Source organism: Nicotiana tomentosiformis, chromosome 2 (genome assembly GCF_000390325.3).
Source record: "Nicotiana tomentosiformis chromosome 2, ASM39032v3, whole genome shotgun sequence".
In the NCBI taxonomy this organism is placed as follows: Eukaryota; Viridiplantae; Streptophyta; class Magnoliopsida; order Solanales; family Solanaceae; genus Nicotiana; species Nicotiana tomentosiformis.
In genome coordinates this window covers 72197672-72221073 of record NC_090813.1, presented here as the reverse complement: position 1 = coordinate 72221073, position 23402 = coordinate 72197672, and the positions used below count along the sequence as shown (strand labels likewise).

At 39.0% G+C, this 23402-nt stretch overlaps 1 protein-coding gene across 1 annotated transcript in view; it reads left to right on the top strand.

Annotated features, from left to right (window-relative positions):
• The first annotated feature begins 764 nt into the window (after positions 1-764).
• Positions 765-23402, top strand: part of LOC108947660 (uncharacterized) — a 58402-nt gene continuing 35764 nt past the window's right edge. The window contains exon 1 of the mRNA XM_070195543.1: positions 765-1034. Within this exon, the coding sequence (XP_070051644.1) occupies positions 1026-1034 (9 nt within the window). The 5' untranslated portion in view covers positions 765-1025. The remainder of the gene's footprint in view (positions 1035-23402) is intronic.

The window sequence follows — 23402 nt, the reverse complement described above, 5'->3', positions numbered from 1 at the left end:
GGGAAAATGGCTCAATTTGCTGGATTTTTTGATGAAGTAATTAGTATTATTCCTTTGTCTTTAGCTACTGTATATAAATGTTAAGAGAAGAAAAGCAAAATGACCTTTATGTGGTGGTTTCTATGGCTACCATGAGACTATATTGGGATTGACTCCTAGGGAAGAAGAAGGCCGATTGCCTTTTTTGGCTCTTTTTTTAAGCTCTCAGATCCCTCCCCCCTTTTTAAGTCAAGCTGCTGTGCAGTTGTTCCTTCTCCCTTTACTTTTTCTATTTTCACATGAAGGAACCACACACTAACCAACAATCATCACATGCATAATAATCAGAATAGGAAATATTTATAAAAATATTATCTTAAACGTTTTTTTGGAGAAGTGCTTAGGAATGAGTATGAAGAAATTGGTCCCTTTCTTATTGATGAATTTAATGCATGTTTCTTGTAGAAAAATAAATAGTTTTTTGTTTCAAATTTTTTTGATAAGTCTATGGCAGATGCAATTCAATTTCAAGCATATGCAGGGGCTAAAGTCAAAGTTTAATATGAGGCCTTTATTTGTTCTTTGCTTTTTTGCCTCTGTTATGCATGACACAATTTACTCTCTTTGTCATCGCAGCTCTTGTGATCCGTTGTGATTGTTTTCTACTTCTGTTATGCAGTAGCACTTGAACCAGAAGATAAATTTTCTAATCTCTCATCATTTATTTATAGGTATTGTACGTTTTTACGTGGGTTGACATTTACCATTCAGGAAGTAAACGAGTGAAATGTTGAATAAAAATCATAAAATTGAAAACTACGAAAGAATACATGCTGACAAGAAGACTAGGCAACGCGAATTATACAAAATGATGCAGGACGATAAAAAGGAGGCTCTCCTAGCACGAGCATGAGCAAATAAACCTGAAACAAGTGGCCGGCAACGTCCTGCCTGCTCGCTAATTAAGAGCTCCGCTAACGCATCATCCTCTATGAGTGCTAATATTTCAAGCGAGCAATATCTTCTTTTTGTGGGACATTCAATATATGAAACATGTTAGAGAGCTAGACTGTCATTTCTTGATGGTAAACGCAATTATAAATACATATATGCATTTATAACTATAAAAATTATATACTTACATTTGTTATTGTTGTATCCTAGGATCTACATCTAACACAAATCATGAACAATATACTGAAGAGTCAATAACAATCCAAATATCAACTGATTATGTTATGTTAAAGACTGTTCCCAAATGCAAATTTTGTGAAGCCAAAAAAATTGAATACGAACCATCCGCATTCTGTTGTCGCAAATGCACTGTTAAGCTAATTTCACATCAAGTACCACAAGAGTTAAGAAATCTGTATCTAGGAAATACTGAAGAATCAAAGCATTTTCGAACCTACATAGGAACATACAATAATATATTTGCATTCACATCCCTAAGAGTAAGCTATGACAAAGAACTGGCAAAAAGGAATAAAGGTATTTATACGTTTTGAGTTCAGGGACAAATGTATCATTTCATAAATGACTTGATACCAAGTAATGAAAAAGGAAAAAATCTACAATTATATTTCTATGATAATAAAAATGAAGTGAGCAATCGAATGGCATGTTCCAATAAATTGAATGAGTGCACTGTGAAAAATTTAATGGAAATATTAAAAACCAATCCTTACTCTACGTTTTTGAAATCCTTAATAAATATCCCACAATTATCAGATTTCTACATTGCACTTAAGTGTGATGCTGGTCTAGATCAACGAATATACAATCTATCAACTACGTCAGAAGTGGAAGGGATATGGGTAGAACAAGATACCGATAATTGTATCCCTACACCACATATCCGAATATATACAAAAAGTGATAAAAGCTAGCTGGTAAACTATTATTACGAATGTTATGATCCCTTGCAATATCCATTACTGTTTCCTTACGGTCAAAATAGTTGGCATTGTGGTATTCAAAAACTTAAGCTTTCAGCTACCCCTTCTAGAATACATCCATATTGTCAGTACGAACAATTGCCATGTTAAACCAATATGACTTCAATTGATGGATTCCTTGACGTGGAAGCTGAAGTAATGCAAAAGGGCAAAAGAAAATGAGAAACTGTTTCTTGTCGTGAATACTATTGTTATCAACTCCAAAGTAGAGATGATAAAAATATAATCTTACATTCAGGAAGATTATTACAACAATATGTTGTAGACGAATGGATAAAAGTTGAAACTCAAAGATTGGATTTCACTTTTTTCAATCAAGATTTATTCAGGATGGACGTGTTAGCGGGACTTTTAGATCTTTTATGCCGTGGTGAGAGAGAAGGCTCACAGGTAGGTAAAAACAGAATACTTTCACTTAGCTTCACAGGAGGACCAAGAGATATGCGCCGCCGATATATGGATGCTATTGCATTAGTGCAATGTTTTAGAATACCCGATATATTTCTAACTATGACATGCAACCCTTCTTGGCCTGAAATTCAAGAAAACTTGTTGTCGACAGATGATGCCCAAAATAGATCCGATTTAGTTAGCCGAATATTTCGAGCAAAACTAGAAGATCTTAAAAAGGATATACTAAAAAGACAAATATTTAGTAAAGTTGTAGAATTTATATACACGGTAGAATTCCAAAAACAGGTACTTCCGCATGCTCATTTTCTTATTATACTCGATGAAAAATAAAAACTACTGTCTCCTGAGGCATATGATAAATTTGTTTGTGTTGAATTACCGGATCCTAAAAGAAACTATGATTTATTTAAGCTTGTTACACAACACATGCTACATGGTCCTTGCGGTCAGTTAAATCCAACAAGTCCATGTATGAAGAAACAAACAGTCATTGTAAATTCAAGTTTCCAAAAACGTTTGCTGAATAGACAACTAAAGTATTTATAGAAGACGAAATACAGGAAAATGTGTGGAAATTAGAGGACAACTTTTTGATTATTCATAGGTTGTTTCCTACAATCCATTCTTACTTAGAAAAGTTAATTGCCACATAAATGTGAAGATTTGCTCGGATATTAAAGTTGTTAAGTACATTTACAAATATATTTATAAAGGACATGATAAAATTGCATTTCATATACATTATAATGATATGAATATAGAAGAAAATAAAATAAAGGAATATCAATCTGCTAGGTGGGTGACACCACTGAGGCTGCGTGGCGCATATTTGCTTTTCCTATCAGTGAAATGATTCCAAATGTATACCATCTTTAACTCCATCTCGAGGGACAACAAATTATTTTCTTCAAAAATACAGACAATATTAGTAGAATTGTAAATAATCCTATGATAAAAAAATAGTGTTAACTGAATTTTTTACAATGAATAGCGAAAAGGAAAATGCTATGAATTTGAATTTATTATACCGAAAATTTCCAGAATATTTTTGTATGGTCCGCAACATACAAAATGTGGTCACGTCGCCAACAAGGATATGCTATTGGTAGAGTTGTAACATGACATCCAACCGAAGGAGAAAGATACTATCTTAGATTACTCTTCATGAACGTAAGAGGACCAAAATCGTATAAAGATTTGCGAACTGTAAACGGAATAACTTGTGACACATTTAGAGAAGCTGCAGATTAAAGAGGATTATTACTTTGCGATAATAATTTAATAGAATGCATGTCAAAAGCAGTAAGTTACCAAAAGGCCACACTGTTTAAGACACTTATTTGTTGTACTATTAGTTTATTGTAATCCCGCTAATCCAAGAGAGTTGTGGGAAAAATTTGAAATTCCGATGTCAGAAGACATGCATACAAGAGAAATTCGTTACAAAGTGCTAAACTATATTAATGATATTCTTCATTCAATGGGTCGTGATATCAATGAATTTGAACTAACTCAGGGCAAAATTTAACCATTTGCAATAGCCAAAGAAGCTAAATATGTACATTTTGAAAGAAATATTATCGTTAATGAACAAGATCTACTGTTACCATATAAACTAAACATTGAACAAAGAAGAGCTTACAATATAATCCTTGATAGAATATTCTCAAATAAACCAGGAGAATTCTTCATTGATGGTCCGAGCGGAACTGGAAAAAGCTTTTTATATCGTCCCTTATTAGGTACAATGAGACATAGAGGATTTATAGCATTAGCGACTGCGAGTTCAGGTGTTGCTGCTTCACTTCTTCCTGAGGCCGAACTACTTATTCCCGATTTAAAATACCTATTGATGTTGATGGAAATTTTAGTTGCAATATTAGTAAACAAAGTTCACTGGCATCATTGATTCGAGATGCAAAACTAATAGTATGGGACAAAATTTCAATGGCAAAAAAGGAAATGATTGAAGTACTAGATTTGCTCCTTAGAGATTTAATGGAAAGAACTATGCTGTTCGGTGGAAAGGTTGTTGTATTCAGTGGCGATTTTAGATAAACTCTTCCCGTTGTTCGTGGTGGACAAAGGAAAAATTTTGTTCGTGAAAGCTTACTACGTTTTGAAATTTGGCATCAACTTAAAAAATTACAATTGTCCGAAAATATGCGTGCAAAAACAGACCCAGCTTTTTGTGAATATTTAATGAGAATTGGTAATGGAAAAGAAAGAAAAAATGATAAGAGCAAAATAAAAATTCCCCGTCCTCTGATCATACCTTTCACCACTGAAAAAGATTCCTTGAATCATCTATTTAAAGTTACTTATCCTGATTTATATTTAACTCATTCAAATATTTTCTTTATTACTTCTCGTGCAATTCTAACTACAAAGAATGACTTCGTTGATGAAATAAATGACATGCTAATTGCTCAATTCCCAACCGATGAAAAAGTCTATTTAGCTACTGATGAAACAATTAATCCAAAAGATCAAAGTAAATATGAAGATTCTTTGCACACTTTAAATCCTCCTACTTTACCTCCTTATAAATTGTGTTTAAAAAAAAATTGTCCAATTATATTATAAAGAAATTTGAATCTCAGCGAAGGTTTATGCAATAGGACACGATTAATATGTAATAATTTCAAAGCTCATGTTATTAGTGCTACAATATCCGGTGATAATTTTAAAAATACACATGTATTCATTCCCCGAGTACCACTATTAACATTAGAAAGACGAAAAACTACCCCTTCTATTTAAAAGAACACAATTTTCAATACGGTTATGTTTCGCTATGACTATAAATAAAGCTCAGGACCAAACATTAGATTTTGTTGGCATTTATTTGCGAGAACCTGTATTTTCTCATGGTCAACTATACATTGCTTTATCAAGAGCTAAATGTCACAACCCAAAATTCCACCACAGGCGTCGTGATGACACCTAGTCTCTAAGACTAGGTAAGACGATTTCAATTATATTTTTGAAGCTATTTTTTTTGAATTAAATAAGTAATCAAAACTAACAGCGGAACATATAATAATATACAACCTCCCAAGACTGGTAGTACTGATTCACGAACTCTAACTGTTTGATTAAAAATTAACAGTACAATGAAATGAAAAGACTCCAAGGGACTGCGACGACCAAATAGCACTACCTTGAATCCTTACGATCCCACTTTAACTCTGCTCAAGTCCGATATCTTCAATACCCGACTCTACACAAAAATGTGCAGAAGTGTAGTATGCGTATACCACGGTCAGTACTCAGTAAGTATCAAGACTAACCTCAGTGGAGTAGAGACAAGGTACAGTCAAGACACTCACTAATCTAATAGCCTGTGCAATATAATATACAAAATAATAGGAGACAAATAACAATAAAGACAACATAAAACAACCAGTGATCTGTACAGCAGACAACAAGAACACCCTTAATAACGCTCAACAATTAATAAATACAATTACACCCCAATTAAATCAAATCCTTCAAATAAATGTCTTTCACATATAATTCTTCCAAATAATTCTCTTTCAAATATAATTTCTTCAAATAAATATTTTTCAAATATACTTCCTTTAAATAAATTTCTCTCAAATATAAATTCTTTAAATAAATATCTTTCGAATGTAATCCTTTCCAACAAATCTTTTTTGCATAAAAATCCTTCCAATTACATATTTTGAATATAATTCTTTCAATTAAAAAGTCACCATGTGACACTTCATTTCATAATCAATCAACCACGAGTCTCAGCCCATTTTCATATTTTTCATAAATACGGGTCTCAACCCATTTCTCATATTTCTACGGTACTTTGTGCCCTTAATTAAATTATTATATTTTTTCTGCACCTCGTGCCCTCATTTCATATCACAACTGCACGGATAATTCACGTGCCAATATCCTCATTATCTGCTCACGGCACCTCGTGCCCACATTTTATTTTATAATCTGCCTAGCAATAGCCACAGGCTCCCAATTTCAGCATAAATCAGATTATTATCAATTTACCAACAACAAGACAAATTGCACAAATTATAAAAATAAACATAAGGAAAATCAAAACATCACATAAAATCACCAATGCAACCATTCCTCATCATCACATACCACCCCTGACAATAGCCACCCTTATCTCTCCTATAGCTACCCTTATCCCTCCGCCTTGACAATACCAATAGCCACCCTTATCGCTCCTATAGCCACCCTTATCGCTCCTATAGCCGCCCTTATCGCGCCGCCCAGACAATACTAACAAATACAATAACAGTGAAATGTCACCCTTATACCCACATAATATCAACGGTGAAATGCCACCCTTATCTCCTCAAAATAATAACTCACACAACACAACAATTTATACGGAAAATTATCACGACAATATAACAAAATTAATTCATATCACAATTTGCCCAATGGCAACAACCAAAATTATAAAGATACAATCAAATCAATTACTTTCACAACAAATAGCCGAAGGCTCCACACAATGTGTATAATACCACAAAAATTATAATGACCTAACTGGTCATTTTTAAGTTTTAGAACCCCGTTCCCTAAAATAAAACTTCCCGTAGGTTCTTGTAATGATTTATGACTTGCGGGGATGGTTGGTTTGGGATTTGGAGGTGTTTGATGTGAAACCGGAACACTTGGTTCCTTAAGTTGGCCTTAAAGTGCTAAGTTTGACTTCGGTCAACTTTTTGTGAAAACGAATCCGGAATAGAATTTTGATGATTCCAACAGCTCCGTATGGTGATTTTGGACTTAGGAGCGTGTTCGGAATTTTATTTGGAAGTCCGTAGTTAAATTAGGCATGAAACGGCTAAAAAGAAGAACTTAAGTTTGGAAGTTTAACCGATGAGTTGACTTTTTGATATCGCAGTCGGAATCCAGTTCCCAAAATTTTCATAGCTCCGTTATGTAATTTATGACTTGTGTGTAAAATTTGAGGTCAATCGGAGTTGATTTGATAGGTTCCGGCATTGAATGTAGAAGTTGAAAACTCTTAGTTTCATTAAGCTTGAATTGGGGTATGATTCATGGTTTTAGCGTTGTTTGATGTGATTTAGAAGTTCGACAAAGTTCGTATGATGTTTTAGGATTTGTTGGTATATTTGGTTGAGGTCCCGAGGGCCTCGGGTGAGTTTCGGATGGTTAACGGATCAAAAATTTGAGTTAAAAAGCTGCTGCAATTTTTCCTTTTCTGTTGGACATTCTGGGCTGTGATCGAGCCCAGATATCGAGCCCAGGTATTGAGCCTAGGGTTGACGAGGTACAGGCTCGAGCTAGTGTATCAAAGCCATGATCGAAGGTCCAACTCGAGGGCCATGATCGAAGGTCCAGCTCGAGGGCCATGATCGAAGGTACAAGTGTATCATTGTTTTTCACAATTTAATTAGTGTTTTGAGATTTGAGATTTGGAAAAGTTTAGAAATCTCATAGAAACAAAATTTTGAGATTTCGGTATCAATTCGGAGTCGGAATTGAGTGAAACTGGTATGGTTGGACTCGTAATTGAATGGGTTATCGGATTTTATAACTTTCGCTGGATTCTGAGATGTGGACCCTGCAGGCAAATTTTTAATTAATTCGAGATTTTTATTTAAAATGTAGTATTTCCTTATAGAATTTATTTCCTATAATTTTTAGTGATTGTATCGAATTATTTTGGCTAGATTCGAGCCAGACAGAGTTGGATAATCGTGGAAAAGGCAAAATTGTGGATTAAATTGGAGCAAGACGAGGTAAGTCTCTTGTCTAATCTTGTGAGAGGAAAATTACCTCATAGGTGATTAAAATTAAATAATTGTTGCTAATTGTGGGGGGCTACGTAACCACGTGGTGACGAGAGTCCGTGCGTAGCTACTAATAATGCTAAAGTGCGGGTAGTTTAGGACTCAAAGCATGCCTTACTTGTATAAATTGTATTCTTTGATTTATTTATATTAATTGATATATATATGAATATATTGTGAATTGTTAGATAAAGATATTAAAGGATGGAAATCTCATAGGCTTGATTGTCTGTTTAAATCAATTAATTGTTAAAAAAGTTTTTCTCCTCCCAAATTCATCTTATAATGAATATACTCTCCTTCCGGAGGCACATAAGAAAATGTACTCCTTTCTTGTGGAGCAGGCCGAACGCCTCGGCAGGATAGATGCATCTATGGATCGCGCCGCACGTCCCTCGGCAGTGTACACGACACTCTGGATCGGGCCGTACGTCCTCGGCAGAAATCATGCTTAATAATAATAATTATTATACGATGCTTTAATAATTTATTTCAGCTTGTGAAGCTAATTAGTAAATTGGAAAATCTTTGGAATTTAATGAATTATTATTCTTGCTTATTAAGGAATTAATTGTTACTCCTGTAAATGAGATTTAATTGATAAATTAGAATTTATTTGAATTGAGAGAATTTAATTAATATATTGAGAATTGATACATTTGAAGGAATTTGATTATTTCCGCTGATTAAATAAATTATTGTAAATTCTGTAAATCATGCTGATTTAAATATCCTAGTTTTATTTTAATTATTATTGATCTATAGTGAGTGTCAAGGTCGGCCATCTCGTCTCTACCACTTCGAGATTAGGCTTGATACTTACTGGGTATACGTTGTTTACGTACTCATACTACACTTGCTGCACTTTTTGTGTAGGATCTGAGACAGGTACTGGTGGAGGACCTATCATTACATACCCACGTCATCCCGAGGCATAGTGGTGAGCTGCCTTTCTACACCGTTCTGCAGCTACCAGTGTCGCTTCTGATATTTATATTCTGTCTATTTCATTTCAGACAGTATTTGGAGTTTTGTATAATCTACTAGATGCTCATGCACTTGTGACACCGGGTCTTGACACACACACATTGGTAGAAATTAGTATTTTATTATCTTCTTGGAATAAAAGTTTAACCAATGTATGTTTGACTTATTAGTTGGCTTGCCTAGCTGTAGTGTTGGGCGCCATCATGACCTATATGTGAAATTGGGTCGTGATAACATGTTATCAGAGCACTAGGTTCACGTAGGTCTTACAAGTTATGAGCAGACCTAATAGAGTCTTGCGGATCGGTACGGAGACGTCTGTACTTATCTTCGAGAGGCTATATGGTGTTAGGAAACTACCTTTCTTCATATTCCATCGTGCAATTGATGTAGTACAAAATATCATTCTCTTATTCTCTCACATATGGTGAGAACACGCTCTAATGAGATTCCAGACCAGGGAAGAGCTACTCTCCCCAGTTGCTAGAGGCCGAGGCAGAGGCCGAGGGAGGGCTCCAGCCCGTGGTAGAGGGCGAGGACGTCCTAGGACTATTCCGATTATGCCGCTAGTGAATCCAGCAGAAAATCCCATTATTGAGGAGGAGGGTGAGGTGCCTGTGGTAGAGCCAGCTCCGGTGGACTTCACATCTGCACCGGGATTTCAGGATGTCATGGGTCGTATGCTGCGATTCATGGACAATATGACTCAGGCCGGTTTATTTCCGGCAGACCCAGCCACATCTCAGGCGGGCGGGGGAGCACATACACCTACTGAGCAGGCTCATAGACAGGCAGCTACTGTATATCAGACCCAGGGTGCACTACCCGTGGGTGGAGTTCAGCCAATGGCAGCAGCTACACCTAAGCCCAAGCCAGCTGTAGCCGCCGATCCTCAGAAACTATTGGACAGATGGACTAGACTACATCCTCCTGTCTTCGGGGGTGAGCGACATGAGGATCCACAAGATTTCATTGATCGTTGCAAGGATAGACTGTACAACATGAGGATATTGGAATCTCATGGGGTTGATTTCGCTACTTTTCAGCTAGAGGGTAGAGCCCGTAGATGGCGGCAGTCTTATGCTCTTGGCAGACCAGCAGATTCTCCTCCCATGACTTGGGACAGGTTCACCTGTATCTTCTTGGACTAGTATATTCCACCCTCCCAGAGGGAAGAGTTGCGGTTTCAGTTTGAGCAGCTCCAGCAGGGTCAGATGTCAGTGACTGATTATGAGGCGAAGTTTTCTGAATTATCTCACCATACACTAATGATACTCCCTACTGAGGTGGAGAGAGTGCGAAGGTTTGTAGCCGGTTTACATACTGGTATTCAGGCTACTATGGCTCGAGAGGTTGAGATGGGTACTTCTTATGAGCGAGTTGTGGAGATAGCCGGAGGATTGAGGGTGTATGTCAGCGGAGCCAAGAGCAGATTATGAGAGATAAGCGGTTCAGGTACTCTGGAGAGTTCAGAGGTGCTCCGTCCGGGGGCAGAGGTCAGTTCGTGAGGGGACAGTCCAGCAGACCCCCATATCCAGCACTACCACCTCCTCGAGGTGCTCCAGTACGACCTTATTTCAGTGCTATGCCAGAGAGTTCTTATCGCCCACCAGCTATTCAGGTTTTTTTCAGTGGGTATTCAGGTCCCCAGGGCCAGACACTTAGTCAGCAGCCCATCGCACCGAAGAGTTATTACGAGTACGGGGATCCTAGTCACATACAGAGGTTTTTCCCCAGACTTCGGGGTAGACCAGTACAGCAGGGTCAACAGCCTATGCTTACCAGACCAGTTGCTCCACCAGTAGTCCGACCACCCAGAGGTGGAGGACAGGTGGGTAGGGGCCGTCCTAGGGGTGGAGATCAGCCAGGCGGAGGCTAGCCAGTTGGCGCTCCAGCTCGGTTCTATGCTTTTCTGGCTAGACCAGATGCAGAGGCCTTAGATGCCGTGATTACAGGTATTATTTCTGTTTGTGGCAAAGATGCCTCAGTATTATTTGATCCAGGATCCATATATTCATATGTGTCATCTCTATTTGCTCTATTCCTGGGTGTTTCTCGTGAGTCCTTGAGTACTCCTGTTTATGTGTCCACTCCTGTGGGAGATTCTATTGTTGTGAACCGGATTTACCGGTCCTGTATTATTACAATATGTGGTTATGAAACTAGAGCAGATATCCTATTGCTTGAGATGACCGATTTTGAAATTATTCTGGGTATGGACTGGTTATCTCCATATCATGCAATCCTAGATTGTCATGCCAAGACTATTACCTTGGCTATTCCAGCATTTCCTAAGCTGGAGTGGAAGGGTTCGCCTGTTAGTTCATTTAATAGAGTTATTTCTCTTATAAAGACTCAACACATGATTGAGAAGGGTTGTTTGGCTTATCTAGCCTATGTTCGGGATACTACTGCAGAGACTCTTGCTATTGATTCAGTGCCTGTAGTTCGGGAGTTCCCCGATGTATTTCCGTCAGATCTTCCAGGTATGTCACCTGATCATGATATTGATTTCTGTATTGACTTGGCTTCAGAAACCCAGCCTATATCTATCCCACCGTATCGCATGGCTCCGAAAGAATTGAAAAAATTGAAAGAACAGCTTGAAGAGTTACTAGCCAAAGGTTTTGTCAGACCGAGTGTATTGCCTTGGGGTGCACCAGTATTATTTGTGAAAAAGAAGGATGGAACAATGCGGATGTGTATTGATTATCGCCAATTGAACAAAGTCACTATTAAGAACAAGTACCCGTTGCTGTGTATTGATGATCTATTTGACCAGTTGCAGGGTGCTAGGGTATTCTCTAAGATTGATTTGAGGTCGGGGTACCATCAGATGAAGATTCGGGATTCGGATGTTTCGAAGATTGCTTTCCGTACTAGATATGGTCATTATGAGTTTCTGGTAATGTCTTTTGGTTTAACTAATGCCCTGGCAGCATTTATGGATCTGATGAACAGGGTATTCAGGCCATATATTGACTCATTTGTCATTGTCTTCATTGATGACATTTTGATCTACTCACGTAGTAAGGAGGAGCATGAGCAGCATATGAGAGTAGTGCTTCAGACATTGTGGGAACAAAAGCTATATGCTAAGTTCTTTAAATGTGAGTTTTGGCTAGAGTCTGTAGCATTATTGGGACATATCGTATCAGGCGAAGGTATTAAAGTTGATCCCAAAAAGATTGAGGCAGTTTAGAATTGGCATCGTCCCACTTCGGCGACGGAGATCAGGAGTTTTCTGGGTTTGGCAGGTTATTATCGTCGGTTCGTGGAAGGTTTTTCATCTATTGCAGCACCTTTGACCAAATTAACCCAGAAGGGTGCTCCATTCCGATGGTCCGATGATTGTGAGGTGAGCTTTCAGAAGCTCAAGACATTATTGACTACAGCACCAGTGTTAGTGTTGCCTTATGGTTCGGGGATGTATACAGTGTATTGCGACACTTCGCGCGTAGGCTTGGGTTGTGTATTGATGCAGGAAGGGCAAGTTATTACATATGCTTCACGTCAGCTGAAGCCCCATGAAGAGAATTATCCGGTACATGATTTAGAGTTAGCTGCGATTGTTCACGCTCTTAAGATTTGGAGGCATTATCTTTATGGGGTGTCTTGTGAAGTTTACACTGATCATCGCAATTTGCAGCATTTGTTCAAGTAGAGGGATCTAAATTTGAGGCAGCGCAGATGGCTGGAGTTACTAAAAGATTATGATATTACTATCTTGTATCATCCGGGCAAAGCAAATGTGGTTGCAGATGCCTTGAGCAGAAAAGCGGAGAGTATGGGTAGTTTGGCTTTCATTTTAGCAGAGAAAAAGCCATTAGCCTCAGATATTCAATCCTTGGCTAACAGACTTGTGAGGCTGGATATTTCAGAGCCTAGCCGAGTTCTTGCATGTGTTGTGGCCCAATCTTCACTATTTGAGCAGATCAAGGCTCGCCAGTATAATGACCCACACTGGTGGTTCTTCGTGAAACGGTACTACGAGGTGATGCCAAGGAAGTTACTATTAGAGCGGATGGTGTTCTGCGACTCCGGGATCATCTATGTGTTCCTAATGTGGATGGACTGAGGAAAAAGATCCTGGAAGAGGCACACAGTTCTCGATATTCTATTCATCTAGGTGCTACGAAGATGTATCGTGACTTGAGGAAGCATTATTGGTGGCGACAAATGAAAAAGGACATAGTTGAGTATGTAGCTCAGTGTCTAAATTGCCAGCAAGTTAAATATGAGCACCAGAGGCCAGGTGGCCTACTCCAGCAGATGACCATACCAGAGTGGAAATGGGAACGAATTACTATGGATTTTGTAGTTGGGTTGCCGCAGACTTGAGGAAGTTTGATGAAGTTTGGGTGATTGTTGACAGGTTGACTAAGTCGGCACATTTTATTTCTATTGTGACTACGTATACTTCAGAGAGGTTGGCCCAGATTTATATTCAGGAGATACTTCAGTTGCACGGTGTGCCAATTTCCATCATATCAGATAGAGGTCCTCAGTTTACCTCACATTTTTGGAGAGCAGTACAGAGTGAGTTGGGGACCCGTGTAGAGCTCAGCACAGCCTTTCATCCGCAGACCGATGGACAGTCAGAGAGGACAATTCTGATTTTGGAGGATATGCTCAAGGCATGTGTGAGTGACTTTGGAGGTCAGTGGGATCGTTTCCTGCCTTTGGCCGAGATTGCTTATAATAACAGTTACCAATCCAGCATCGAGATGGCTCCATTTGAGGCTTTATATGGTCGGCGATGTCGTTCACCTATCGGATGGTTTGAGCTAGGTGAGGCTAAGTTATATGGTACTGATTTGGTAAGGGATGCCTTGGAAAAGGTAAAGTTGATTCAGGAGCGACTTCGTACAGCACAGTCCAAACAAAAGAGTTACGCGGATCAAAAAGCGCGTGATATATCATTTATGGTAGGTGAAAAAGTTCTCTTGAAGGTTTCGCCGATGAAGGAAATTTTGAGATTCGGGAAGAAGGGCAAGTTGAGCCCAAGGTTTATAGGCCCATTTGAGGTGTTGAAACGAGTTGGGGAGGTTGCTTATGAGCTTGCATTGCCTCCCAGCCTATCGGGAGTTCATCCGATTTTTCACGTATCTATGCTCCGGAAGTATCATGCCGACCTATCACATGTGTTAGACTTCAGCACAGTTCAACTAGATAATACCTTGGGTTATGAAGAGGAGCCAATTGCCATTGTTGATAAACAGGTTCGCCAGTTGAGATCCAAGAGGATTTCTGCAGTAAAAGTCCAGTGGAGCGGCCAACCTATCGGGGAAGCGACTTGGGAGGCCGAGGAAGACATGCAGAGCAGATATCCACACTTATTCAACACTCTAGGTACAATTCTAAACCCGTTCGAGGACGAACGTTTGTTTAAGAGGTGGAGAATGTAATGACCCAACCGGTCATTTTTGACTTTTAGAACCCTGTTCCCTAAAATAAAACTTCCCGTAGGTGCTTGTAATGATTTATGACTTGCGGAGATGGTTGGTTCGGGATTTGGAAGTGTTTGAGGTGAAACCGGAACACTTGGTTCCTTAAGTTGGCCTTAAAGTGCTTAGTTTGACTTCGGTCAACTTTTTATGAAAACGACCCCGAAATAGAATTTTGATGATTCCAACAGCTCCGTATGATGATTTTGGACTTAGGAGCGTGTTCGAAATTTTATTTGGAAGTCCGTAGTTAAATTAGGCATGAAATGGCTAAAAATAAGAACTTAAGTTTGGAAGTTTGACCGATGAGTTGACTTTTTGATAACGCAGTCGGAATCCAGTTCCGAAAATTTTCATAGCTCCGTTATGTAATTTATGACTTGTGTGTAAAATTTGAGGTCAATCGGAGTTGATTTGATAGGTTCCGGCATTGAATGTAGAAGTTGAAAACTCTTAGTTTCATTAAGCTTGAATTGGGGTATGATTCATGGTTTTAGCGTTGTTTGATGTGATTTAGAGGTTCCACTAAGTCCGTATGATGTTTTAGGACTTGTTGGTATATTTGGTTGAGGTCCCGAGGGCCTCGGGTGAGTTTCGGATGGTTAACGGATCAAATATTTGAGTTAAAAAGCTGCTGCAATTTTTCCTCTTCTGTTGGACATTCTGGGCTGTGATCGAGCCCAGATATCGAGCCCAGGTATCGAGCCCAGGGTTGATGAGGTACAGGCTCGAGCTAGTGTATCGAAGCCATGATCGAAGGTCCAACTCGAGGGCCATGATCGAAGGTACAGCTCGAGGGCCATGATCGAAGGCAAGGCTCGAGGGCCAGGATCGAGACCCAAGATCGAGGGACACAATCGAAGGCTCAAGCTCGATGCCATGATTGAGGCTATGATCGAAGGCCCAACCTTGATACCCTGATCGAGGCCATGACCGAGGTCCAGGCTCGAGCCTGTGATCGAAGCCGCGATCGAAGGCAAGGCTCGAGGGCATGATCGGAGGTATGGCTCGAGGGCTAGGATCGAGACCCAAGCTCGATGCCCTGATCGAAGGTACAACCTCGATGCCCTGATCGGGGGCACATGTTCGATGTCGCGATCGAGGCCCAGTTCGAGGACCAGTTCCGAAGGCTGGTGGGCAGTTTTATAAAAAGAGGGCATTCGTCCCATTTGCCATTTTTGACGAACTTGAGCTTGAGCAGATACGACTTTTGGCAGATTTTCAAGGGAAAAATATTGGGGTAAGTGATTCTAACTCGGATTTGGTCTACATATACAAGTGTATCATTGTTTTTCACAATTTAATTAGTGTTTTGAGATTTGAGATTTGGAAAAGTTTAGAAATCTCATAGAAACGAAAATTTGAGATTTCGGTATCGATTCAGAGTCGGAATTGAGTGAAACTGGTATGGTTGGACTCGTAATTGAATGGGTTGTCGGATTTCATAACTTTCGCCAGATTCCGAGATGTGGTCCCCGCGGGCGAATTTTTAATTAATTTCGGGATTTTTATTAAAAATGTAGTATTTCCTTATAGAATTTATTTCCTATAATTTTTAGTGATTGTATCGAATTATTTTGGCTAGATTCGAGCCAGACAGAGTTGGATAATCGTGGAAAAGGCAAAATTGTGGATTAAATTGGAGCAAGACGAGGTAAGTCTCTTGTCTAATCTTGTGAGGGAAAAATTACCTCATAGGTGATTAAAATTAAATAATTGTTGCTAATTGTGGGGGGCTACGCATGCACGTGGTGACGAGAGTTCGTGCGTAGCTACTATTAATGCTAAAGTCCGGGTAGTTTAGGACTCAAAGCATGCCATACTTGTGTAAATTATATTCTTTGATTTATTTATATTAATTGATATCTATATGAATATATTGTGAATTGTTAGATAAAGATATTAAAGGATGAAAATCTCATAGGCTTGATTGTCTGTTTAAATCAATTAATTGTTAAAAGAAATTGTTCTCCTCCCAAATTCATCTTGTAATGAATATACTCTCCTTCCGGAGGCACATAAGAAAATGTCCTCCTTTCTTGTGGAGCGGACCGAACGCCTCGGCAGGATAGATGCATCTATGGATCGCGCCGCACGTCCCTCGGCAATGTACACGACACTCTGGATCGGGCCATACGTCCTCGGCAGAAATCGTGCTTAATAATAATAATAATTACACGATGCTTTAATAATTTATTTCAGCTTGTGAAGCTAATTAGTAAATTGGAAAATCTTTGGAAGTTAATGAATTATTATTCTTTCTTGTTAAGGAATTAATTGTTACTCCTGTAAATGAGAGTTTATTGATAAATTGGAATTTATTTGAATTGAAGGAATTTAATTAATATATTGAGAATTAATACATTTGAACGAATTTGATTATTTCCGTTGATTAAATAAATTATTGTAAATCATGCTGATTTAAATATCCTAGTTTTATTTTAATTATTATTGACCTATAGTGAGTGTCAAGGTCGGCCATCTCGTCTCTACCACTTCGAGATTAGGCTTGATACTTACTGGGTACACATTGTTTACGTACTCATACTACACTTGCTGCACTTTTTGTGCAGGATCTGACACAGGTACTGGTGGAGGACCTATCATCACATACCCACATCATCCCGAGGCATAGTGGTGAGCTGCCTTTCTGCGTCGTTCTGCAGCTACCAGTGTCTCTTTTGATATTTATATTCTGTCTATTTCATTTCAGACAGTATTTGGAGTTTTGTATAATCTACTAGATGCTCATGCACTTGTGACACCGGGTCTTGGCACACACACATTGGTAGAAATTGGTATTTTATTATCTTCTTGGAATAAAAGTTTAACCAATGTATGTTTGACTTATTAGTTGGCTTGCCTAGCTGCAGTGTTGGGCGCCATCACGACCTATAGGTGAAATTGGGTCGTGACAAAAATAATCTACAGAGATAGAAATTATTCAGCATAAAACAAAGCCTTCAATAATCCAAATTTAGGTGATTATGTTAGCACATCTTTTAAGCTTGCTTAATTAATTATTTGTATAAGTAAAATTCATAATAAAAAAAGTTAAATTCCAAGATTTATCAACCAACAAATTCACAGAGTTATATAAATAATCAAGTAACAATCACATCAAATTGTCATATAACAACCGATTCAACAACAAGGATTTAGGCATGACAAATAGATGATTAAATATATGGCAACAATTATCCTATTTACTACACAATAAGCCTAAGACTTTATTTCAATAAATTTTGCACATATAAGCCCGAGTACGTACTCGTCACCTCGCATACACGGCCATTCACATTTCACAAATGGCACATAAGACTCGATGCCTAAGGGGTATTTCCCCCACTCGAGGTTAAGCAAGACACTTACCTTTTTGAAGTTATGCCGATATTCCAAAAATCGCCTTCTTGCTTGAATTGACATCTGGACAGCTCAAATCTATCCAAATTAATTGTATAACTTCATTAAAATTCATCAAAAACAATTTTGGATAATAATACGCCGACTTAAAATTTATCGCAAAAAGTCAACAAAAGTCAACGCGGGGCTCGCCCCTCGAAACCCGACATAATATTCATGAAATTCGAACACCCATTATGATACAAGTTCAACCATACCAATTTTATCGAATTCCAATAACAACTCGACCTCAAAATCTTAAATTTTTATTTTTGGAAGATTTTACAAAAATCTTAATTTTTCTCCATTTAAATCCAAATTTTATGATGGATTCAAAGACATAATCATGGAAATTAATCAAAACTGGATAAGAATCATTTACCCCAAACACCCACGCAAGAATCTCTCCAAAAATCGCCTTCTACCGAGCTCCCAATTTGATTTTGTGTTATGAACTCAAACCCCCATTTTTTGAGACTTTTAATTCTGCCCAGATGACTATGCATCGCGATTGCGGAGATTGGGTCGCGATCGCTGAGAAGAGAATTGAGGTTGCCAAGAAAGACCCTTCGCGATCGCGAGTGACAAGACGCGAACGCGATGAACAATGGGCAGGAGCTTACGCGAACGCGGGGCAATTGATGCGAAGGCGAAGAAGAAATAGACAACAGCCCCAGCTCCTAATTTCTTCTACGCGAACACGAAGAGAGAGCTGCGAACGCGAAGAAGGGAAAGGCAGAAGTACGCGATCGCAGAAATAAACTCGCGAACGCGAAGGACAAATAATTCCCCTTCCAAAATAACACTACGTGAAATGTGGGACACGAGCGCGATGAAGGAATATGCAGAGGTATGCAATATTGAAACGTAAACGCGAATGCAAAGAAGGAAATTGAGGCGATCAGCAGAGACACTTCGCGAACGCAAAAGGATCTTCGCGATTGCGAAGAAGGACATCAGACACCAGAACTAGCAGTTCAAAAATAGAAGGAAATGGTATGTAGCCCATCTGAAACACACCCGAGGCCCCCAGGACCTCATCCAAACATACCAACAAGTTCCATAACCTAACACGGACTCACTCGAGGTCTCAAATCATATCAAATAATGACAAAAATACAAATCGCACCACGAATCGAACTTATGAACTTCCAAAACTTCAAACTTCTAAAACTCATGTCGAAATTTATCAAACCAACCCGGAATGAAGTCAAATTTTGCAGGCGAGTCCAAAATAACATAACGGAGCTGTTTCAACTCTCGGAATCGCATTTCATCCCCGATATCAAAAGTTCAACTTCCGGTCCAAAACTCCAAAAATTTGACTTTCGCCATTTCAAGCCTAAATCAACTACATACCTCAGATTCACAGTCCGAACACGCTCCTAAGTCCAAAATAACCCAACGGAGCTAAAGGAACCGACGAAACTAAATTCCGGAGTCGTCTTCACATAGTTCCAACTACGGTTAAATTTCTAAGACTTAAGCTTCCGTTTTAGGGACTAAGTGTCCCAAATCACTCCGAATCATCTGTAAATCAAGCTCGACCACACCCGCAGGTCATAATACATATAGCGAGGCTGCTCGAGAACTTAAGTCACTCAACGAGGCATTAATTCTTAAAACGGCAAGTCGGGTCATTACATTCTCCACTTCTTAAACAAACGTTCGTCCTCGAACGTGCTAAGAATTATTTTGAGGTTAACAAATTGATGATTTTTACTTTTACACATATACTCGCGGTTGATCCCACGTTACCGCATTTGAGATAAGCCCGACAACATCATCTCATTTGAGATTATTTCTTTTATCCATATTTGTAAACTTTAAGACTAATTTCTTACACTCTAAACCTTTTCAAAAGGCTTGATTTTCACAACAACGCACGGTATTAGTCCCAACTGGCTATAGCAACTCGTGCCTACGCACACATCAACTTTCTTGATAGTGTTGAAGCACTTCAAAATTGTTTTGGGGTGTTACGTTTTTCCCCACTTAGGATCACTCGCCCTCCAACACATAACATAATTTATCTCTTCTTTCGCACATATCAATCTCCCAAATTTTTCTAACTACCAAATTTTTCACAAATTTCAGTAGAGTCTCCCCTGTAATTGGGTCTAACCACCTGCCAGAGTAACACCAAAACAACTCCTAACAACACATCCACAATCCAACAAAACACCACAATGTATTTATCAATAACACTAATCTCAGCATTACAAGCACTGCATTATCATAATGATATCAGGACATGAAGCACATCATATGTAGGCCCATCAGCACATCTCGGGTCTTAAAAGCCGTTCATAATTAATTCCAGCATCATCAATTAATCTCATATTAACCACCACCTCATTTCGAATTTTTAAAACACTGACAACAGAATGTAAGGCATGGAGACCTCATGATTACTTACTCGGATTAATGAGTCACATTTAACACCACCTGGGCACTCACCTCGTAGGCTAAAACTCAATATTTACAGCACGAAAATGGCTGAATATGCATAGAAAATATAAAAGAATTATCAAATAAGCTTATCAGGCATGACTCCCGATTAATATTATTGAACAAATTAAATTTCACAAAGGGAGAATTTTAAACTCATAAATATTTCACCACAAGGACCTGGTCCTTATATAACTTCCACCGTGGCTTGTAGCCCGGTTTAAATATTTCACATCATTAAAAAAAATGCGAAGATCTCATCCTCAACTCCGTATCACAAGTATCTTGCATATTGTGCCAACTGAAATTTTCAATTTCCTTTCTTTCTTCCTTTCAATATATTTCATAAACAGTTTTCACAACACATAATGAACCCCGATACCGGTAGGTCATATAATTCATAAAAATTGGAATCAATTATTCCGAAGCACATTAAACCCACTGTAATGAATAATAAAAATTAGTTTTGGACTTATAGCCCTCAATGGTGTACAAAAATAAAATGATAGACACGGGCTCACATCTTCAAGTCTCCCAACAGGGATAAACATATAAGTGGGTTACAAAAATTACGAAGCTCACCCATAAGCGGAACATAATAGGAGGACTCACCTCAATATTCAGAACCGAATCAAATTAAAGGAAAATATCCTTTTATCACAGAATCAGGATTGTACATGTAATGACACCATCTGGTGTATCGGCCTCAGCCAAATCATAGCAATCATATCAACGGGTCAGGCCTCCACCTCTTAGGCGCCCTCTACCCGCCTGTCCTCCACGTATAGTTGACTGTGTACTTGGAGTATTAACTTGAATAAATCTTGTAGCTTGAGTGCTCTAATGAAAAAATCCACCCCTCCCAAGTCTGGGACAATCTCTCATGATGTGCCTAGTATCACTATATTCATAACAACCCCTTTGAGGTCGCAATTGCTCGTACTGAGTCTATGCCGGATAACTTTAATAACCATTATAGGAATCCCGTGCTGGTGGTACATCGTAAGAACTTACTGGAGCACTCTGAGTAATCTGATGTGCGGACTGAGTTGGCTGACTGCTCGAGCCTCTGCTATAATGGGTCCTAGATGAAGAGTAAATTCCACTGAACCCTCCAGATCTTTGAGACCTTTTAGCCTCCTTAAACTCCCTCTCCTCGCCTAAAACACCCTCAATCTTCCTTGTAATCTCCACTACTTGCTGAAATGGAGTATCAGTTTGAAACTCTCGAGCCATGCATATTTTAATATCATAATCGAGACCCTCAATGAATTTGCAGACCCGTTCTCTGACTGTAGGAACCAAGATAGGTGCATGACGGGCTAACTCACTGAACCTGATAGCATATTCTGACACCGTTATAGTGCCCTGACGCAACCATTCAAACTCTGTGCACCACGCATCTCGGAGAGTCTGGGGAACAAACTCTTTCAAGAACATTTTTGAATATTAAGCCCAAGTTGGTGGTGTTGCATGGGATGGTCTACCTTCTTCATATATTTGCCACCACCGATACGCTGCGCTTGCCAGTTGAAATATAGTAAAGGCAACTCCACTCACTTCCACAATACCCATGGTGCGGAGAATACAGTGACAATTTTCTAGAAATCCTTGGGCATCCTCTATAGTTGTGCCACTGAAAGTAGGTGGACTATACCTCTTAAACCTTTCAAGCCTCTTTTGTTCTTCTTCTGATGCCTCTGGCATGACCTCAGGCCGAACCGGAATAACAGGTTGTACCGGTATTGTACCCAAACCTGACCAACATGAACCTGCTACTCTAGAGTTGTGGTAGGAGTCTGAGCTACTCCCCCAATCTGCGAAATATTTGGTGCAATAGAGATCAATCCTGCCTGAGTTAATGTACCAAACATACTCAAGAACTTTGCTAAGGTCTCTTGAAGTCCGGGAGTAACAACAGGTGTTTCTGGTACCTGTCCCCCAACTGGAGCTACTGGTGGCTCCTCAACTGCTGTTCTGACAGGTGCTCTAGTCGTAGCACGTGCCCTTCCTCGACCTCTTTCTCGGCCTCTACCTCGGCCCCGACCTCTTGCATCCCTAGCAGTATGTGCGGATGCCTGCTCAGCTAACCCGGTAGCATGTGTCCTCACCATCTATGAGAGAATAGAGATACAAAGGCTCAAATTCCAAAAACAACAAATCCGCATGACAGGAATGAAAGAAACGGAAATTTCCTAACAGTTCTATAGCCTATCAAAGATAAGTACAGACGTCTCCGTAGCGATCCGCAAGACTCTACTAGACTTGTTCGTGACTCATAGAACCTATGAACCTAGAACTCTGATACCAACTTGTCACAACCAAAAATCCCACCACAGGCGTCATGATGACACCTAGTCTCTAAGACTAGGTAAGCCGATTTCAATTACAATTTTGAAGCCATTTTTTTTAAATAAATAAATAATCAAAACTAACAGCGGAACAAATAATAATATACAACCTCCCAAGACTGGTAGTACTGAGTCACGAACTCTAACTGAATATATGGAATGATCACGAGGACCGAATATACAATACTGTTTGATTAAAAATTAACAGTACAATAAAATGAAAAGACTCCAAGGGACTACGACGACCAGGCAACTATACCTTGAATCCTTACGATCCCGCTTTAACTCTGCTCAAGTCTGATATCTCCAATACCTGGTTCTGCACAAAAATGTGCAGAAGTGTAGTATGAGTACACCACAGTCGGTACCCGGTAAGTATCAAGACTAACCTCAGTGGAGTAGAGATGAGGTAGAGTCAAGACACTCACTAGTCTAATAGCCTGTGCAATATAATATACAAAATAATAGGAGAAAAATAACAATAAGGGCAACATAAAACAACCAGTGATCTGCACAGCAGACAACAAGAACACCCTTAATAACGCTCAACAATTAATAAATATAATTACACCCAATTGAATCAAATCCTTCAAATAAATGTCTTTC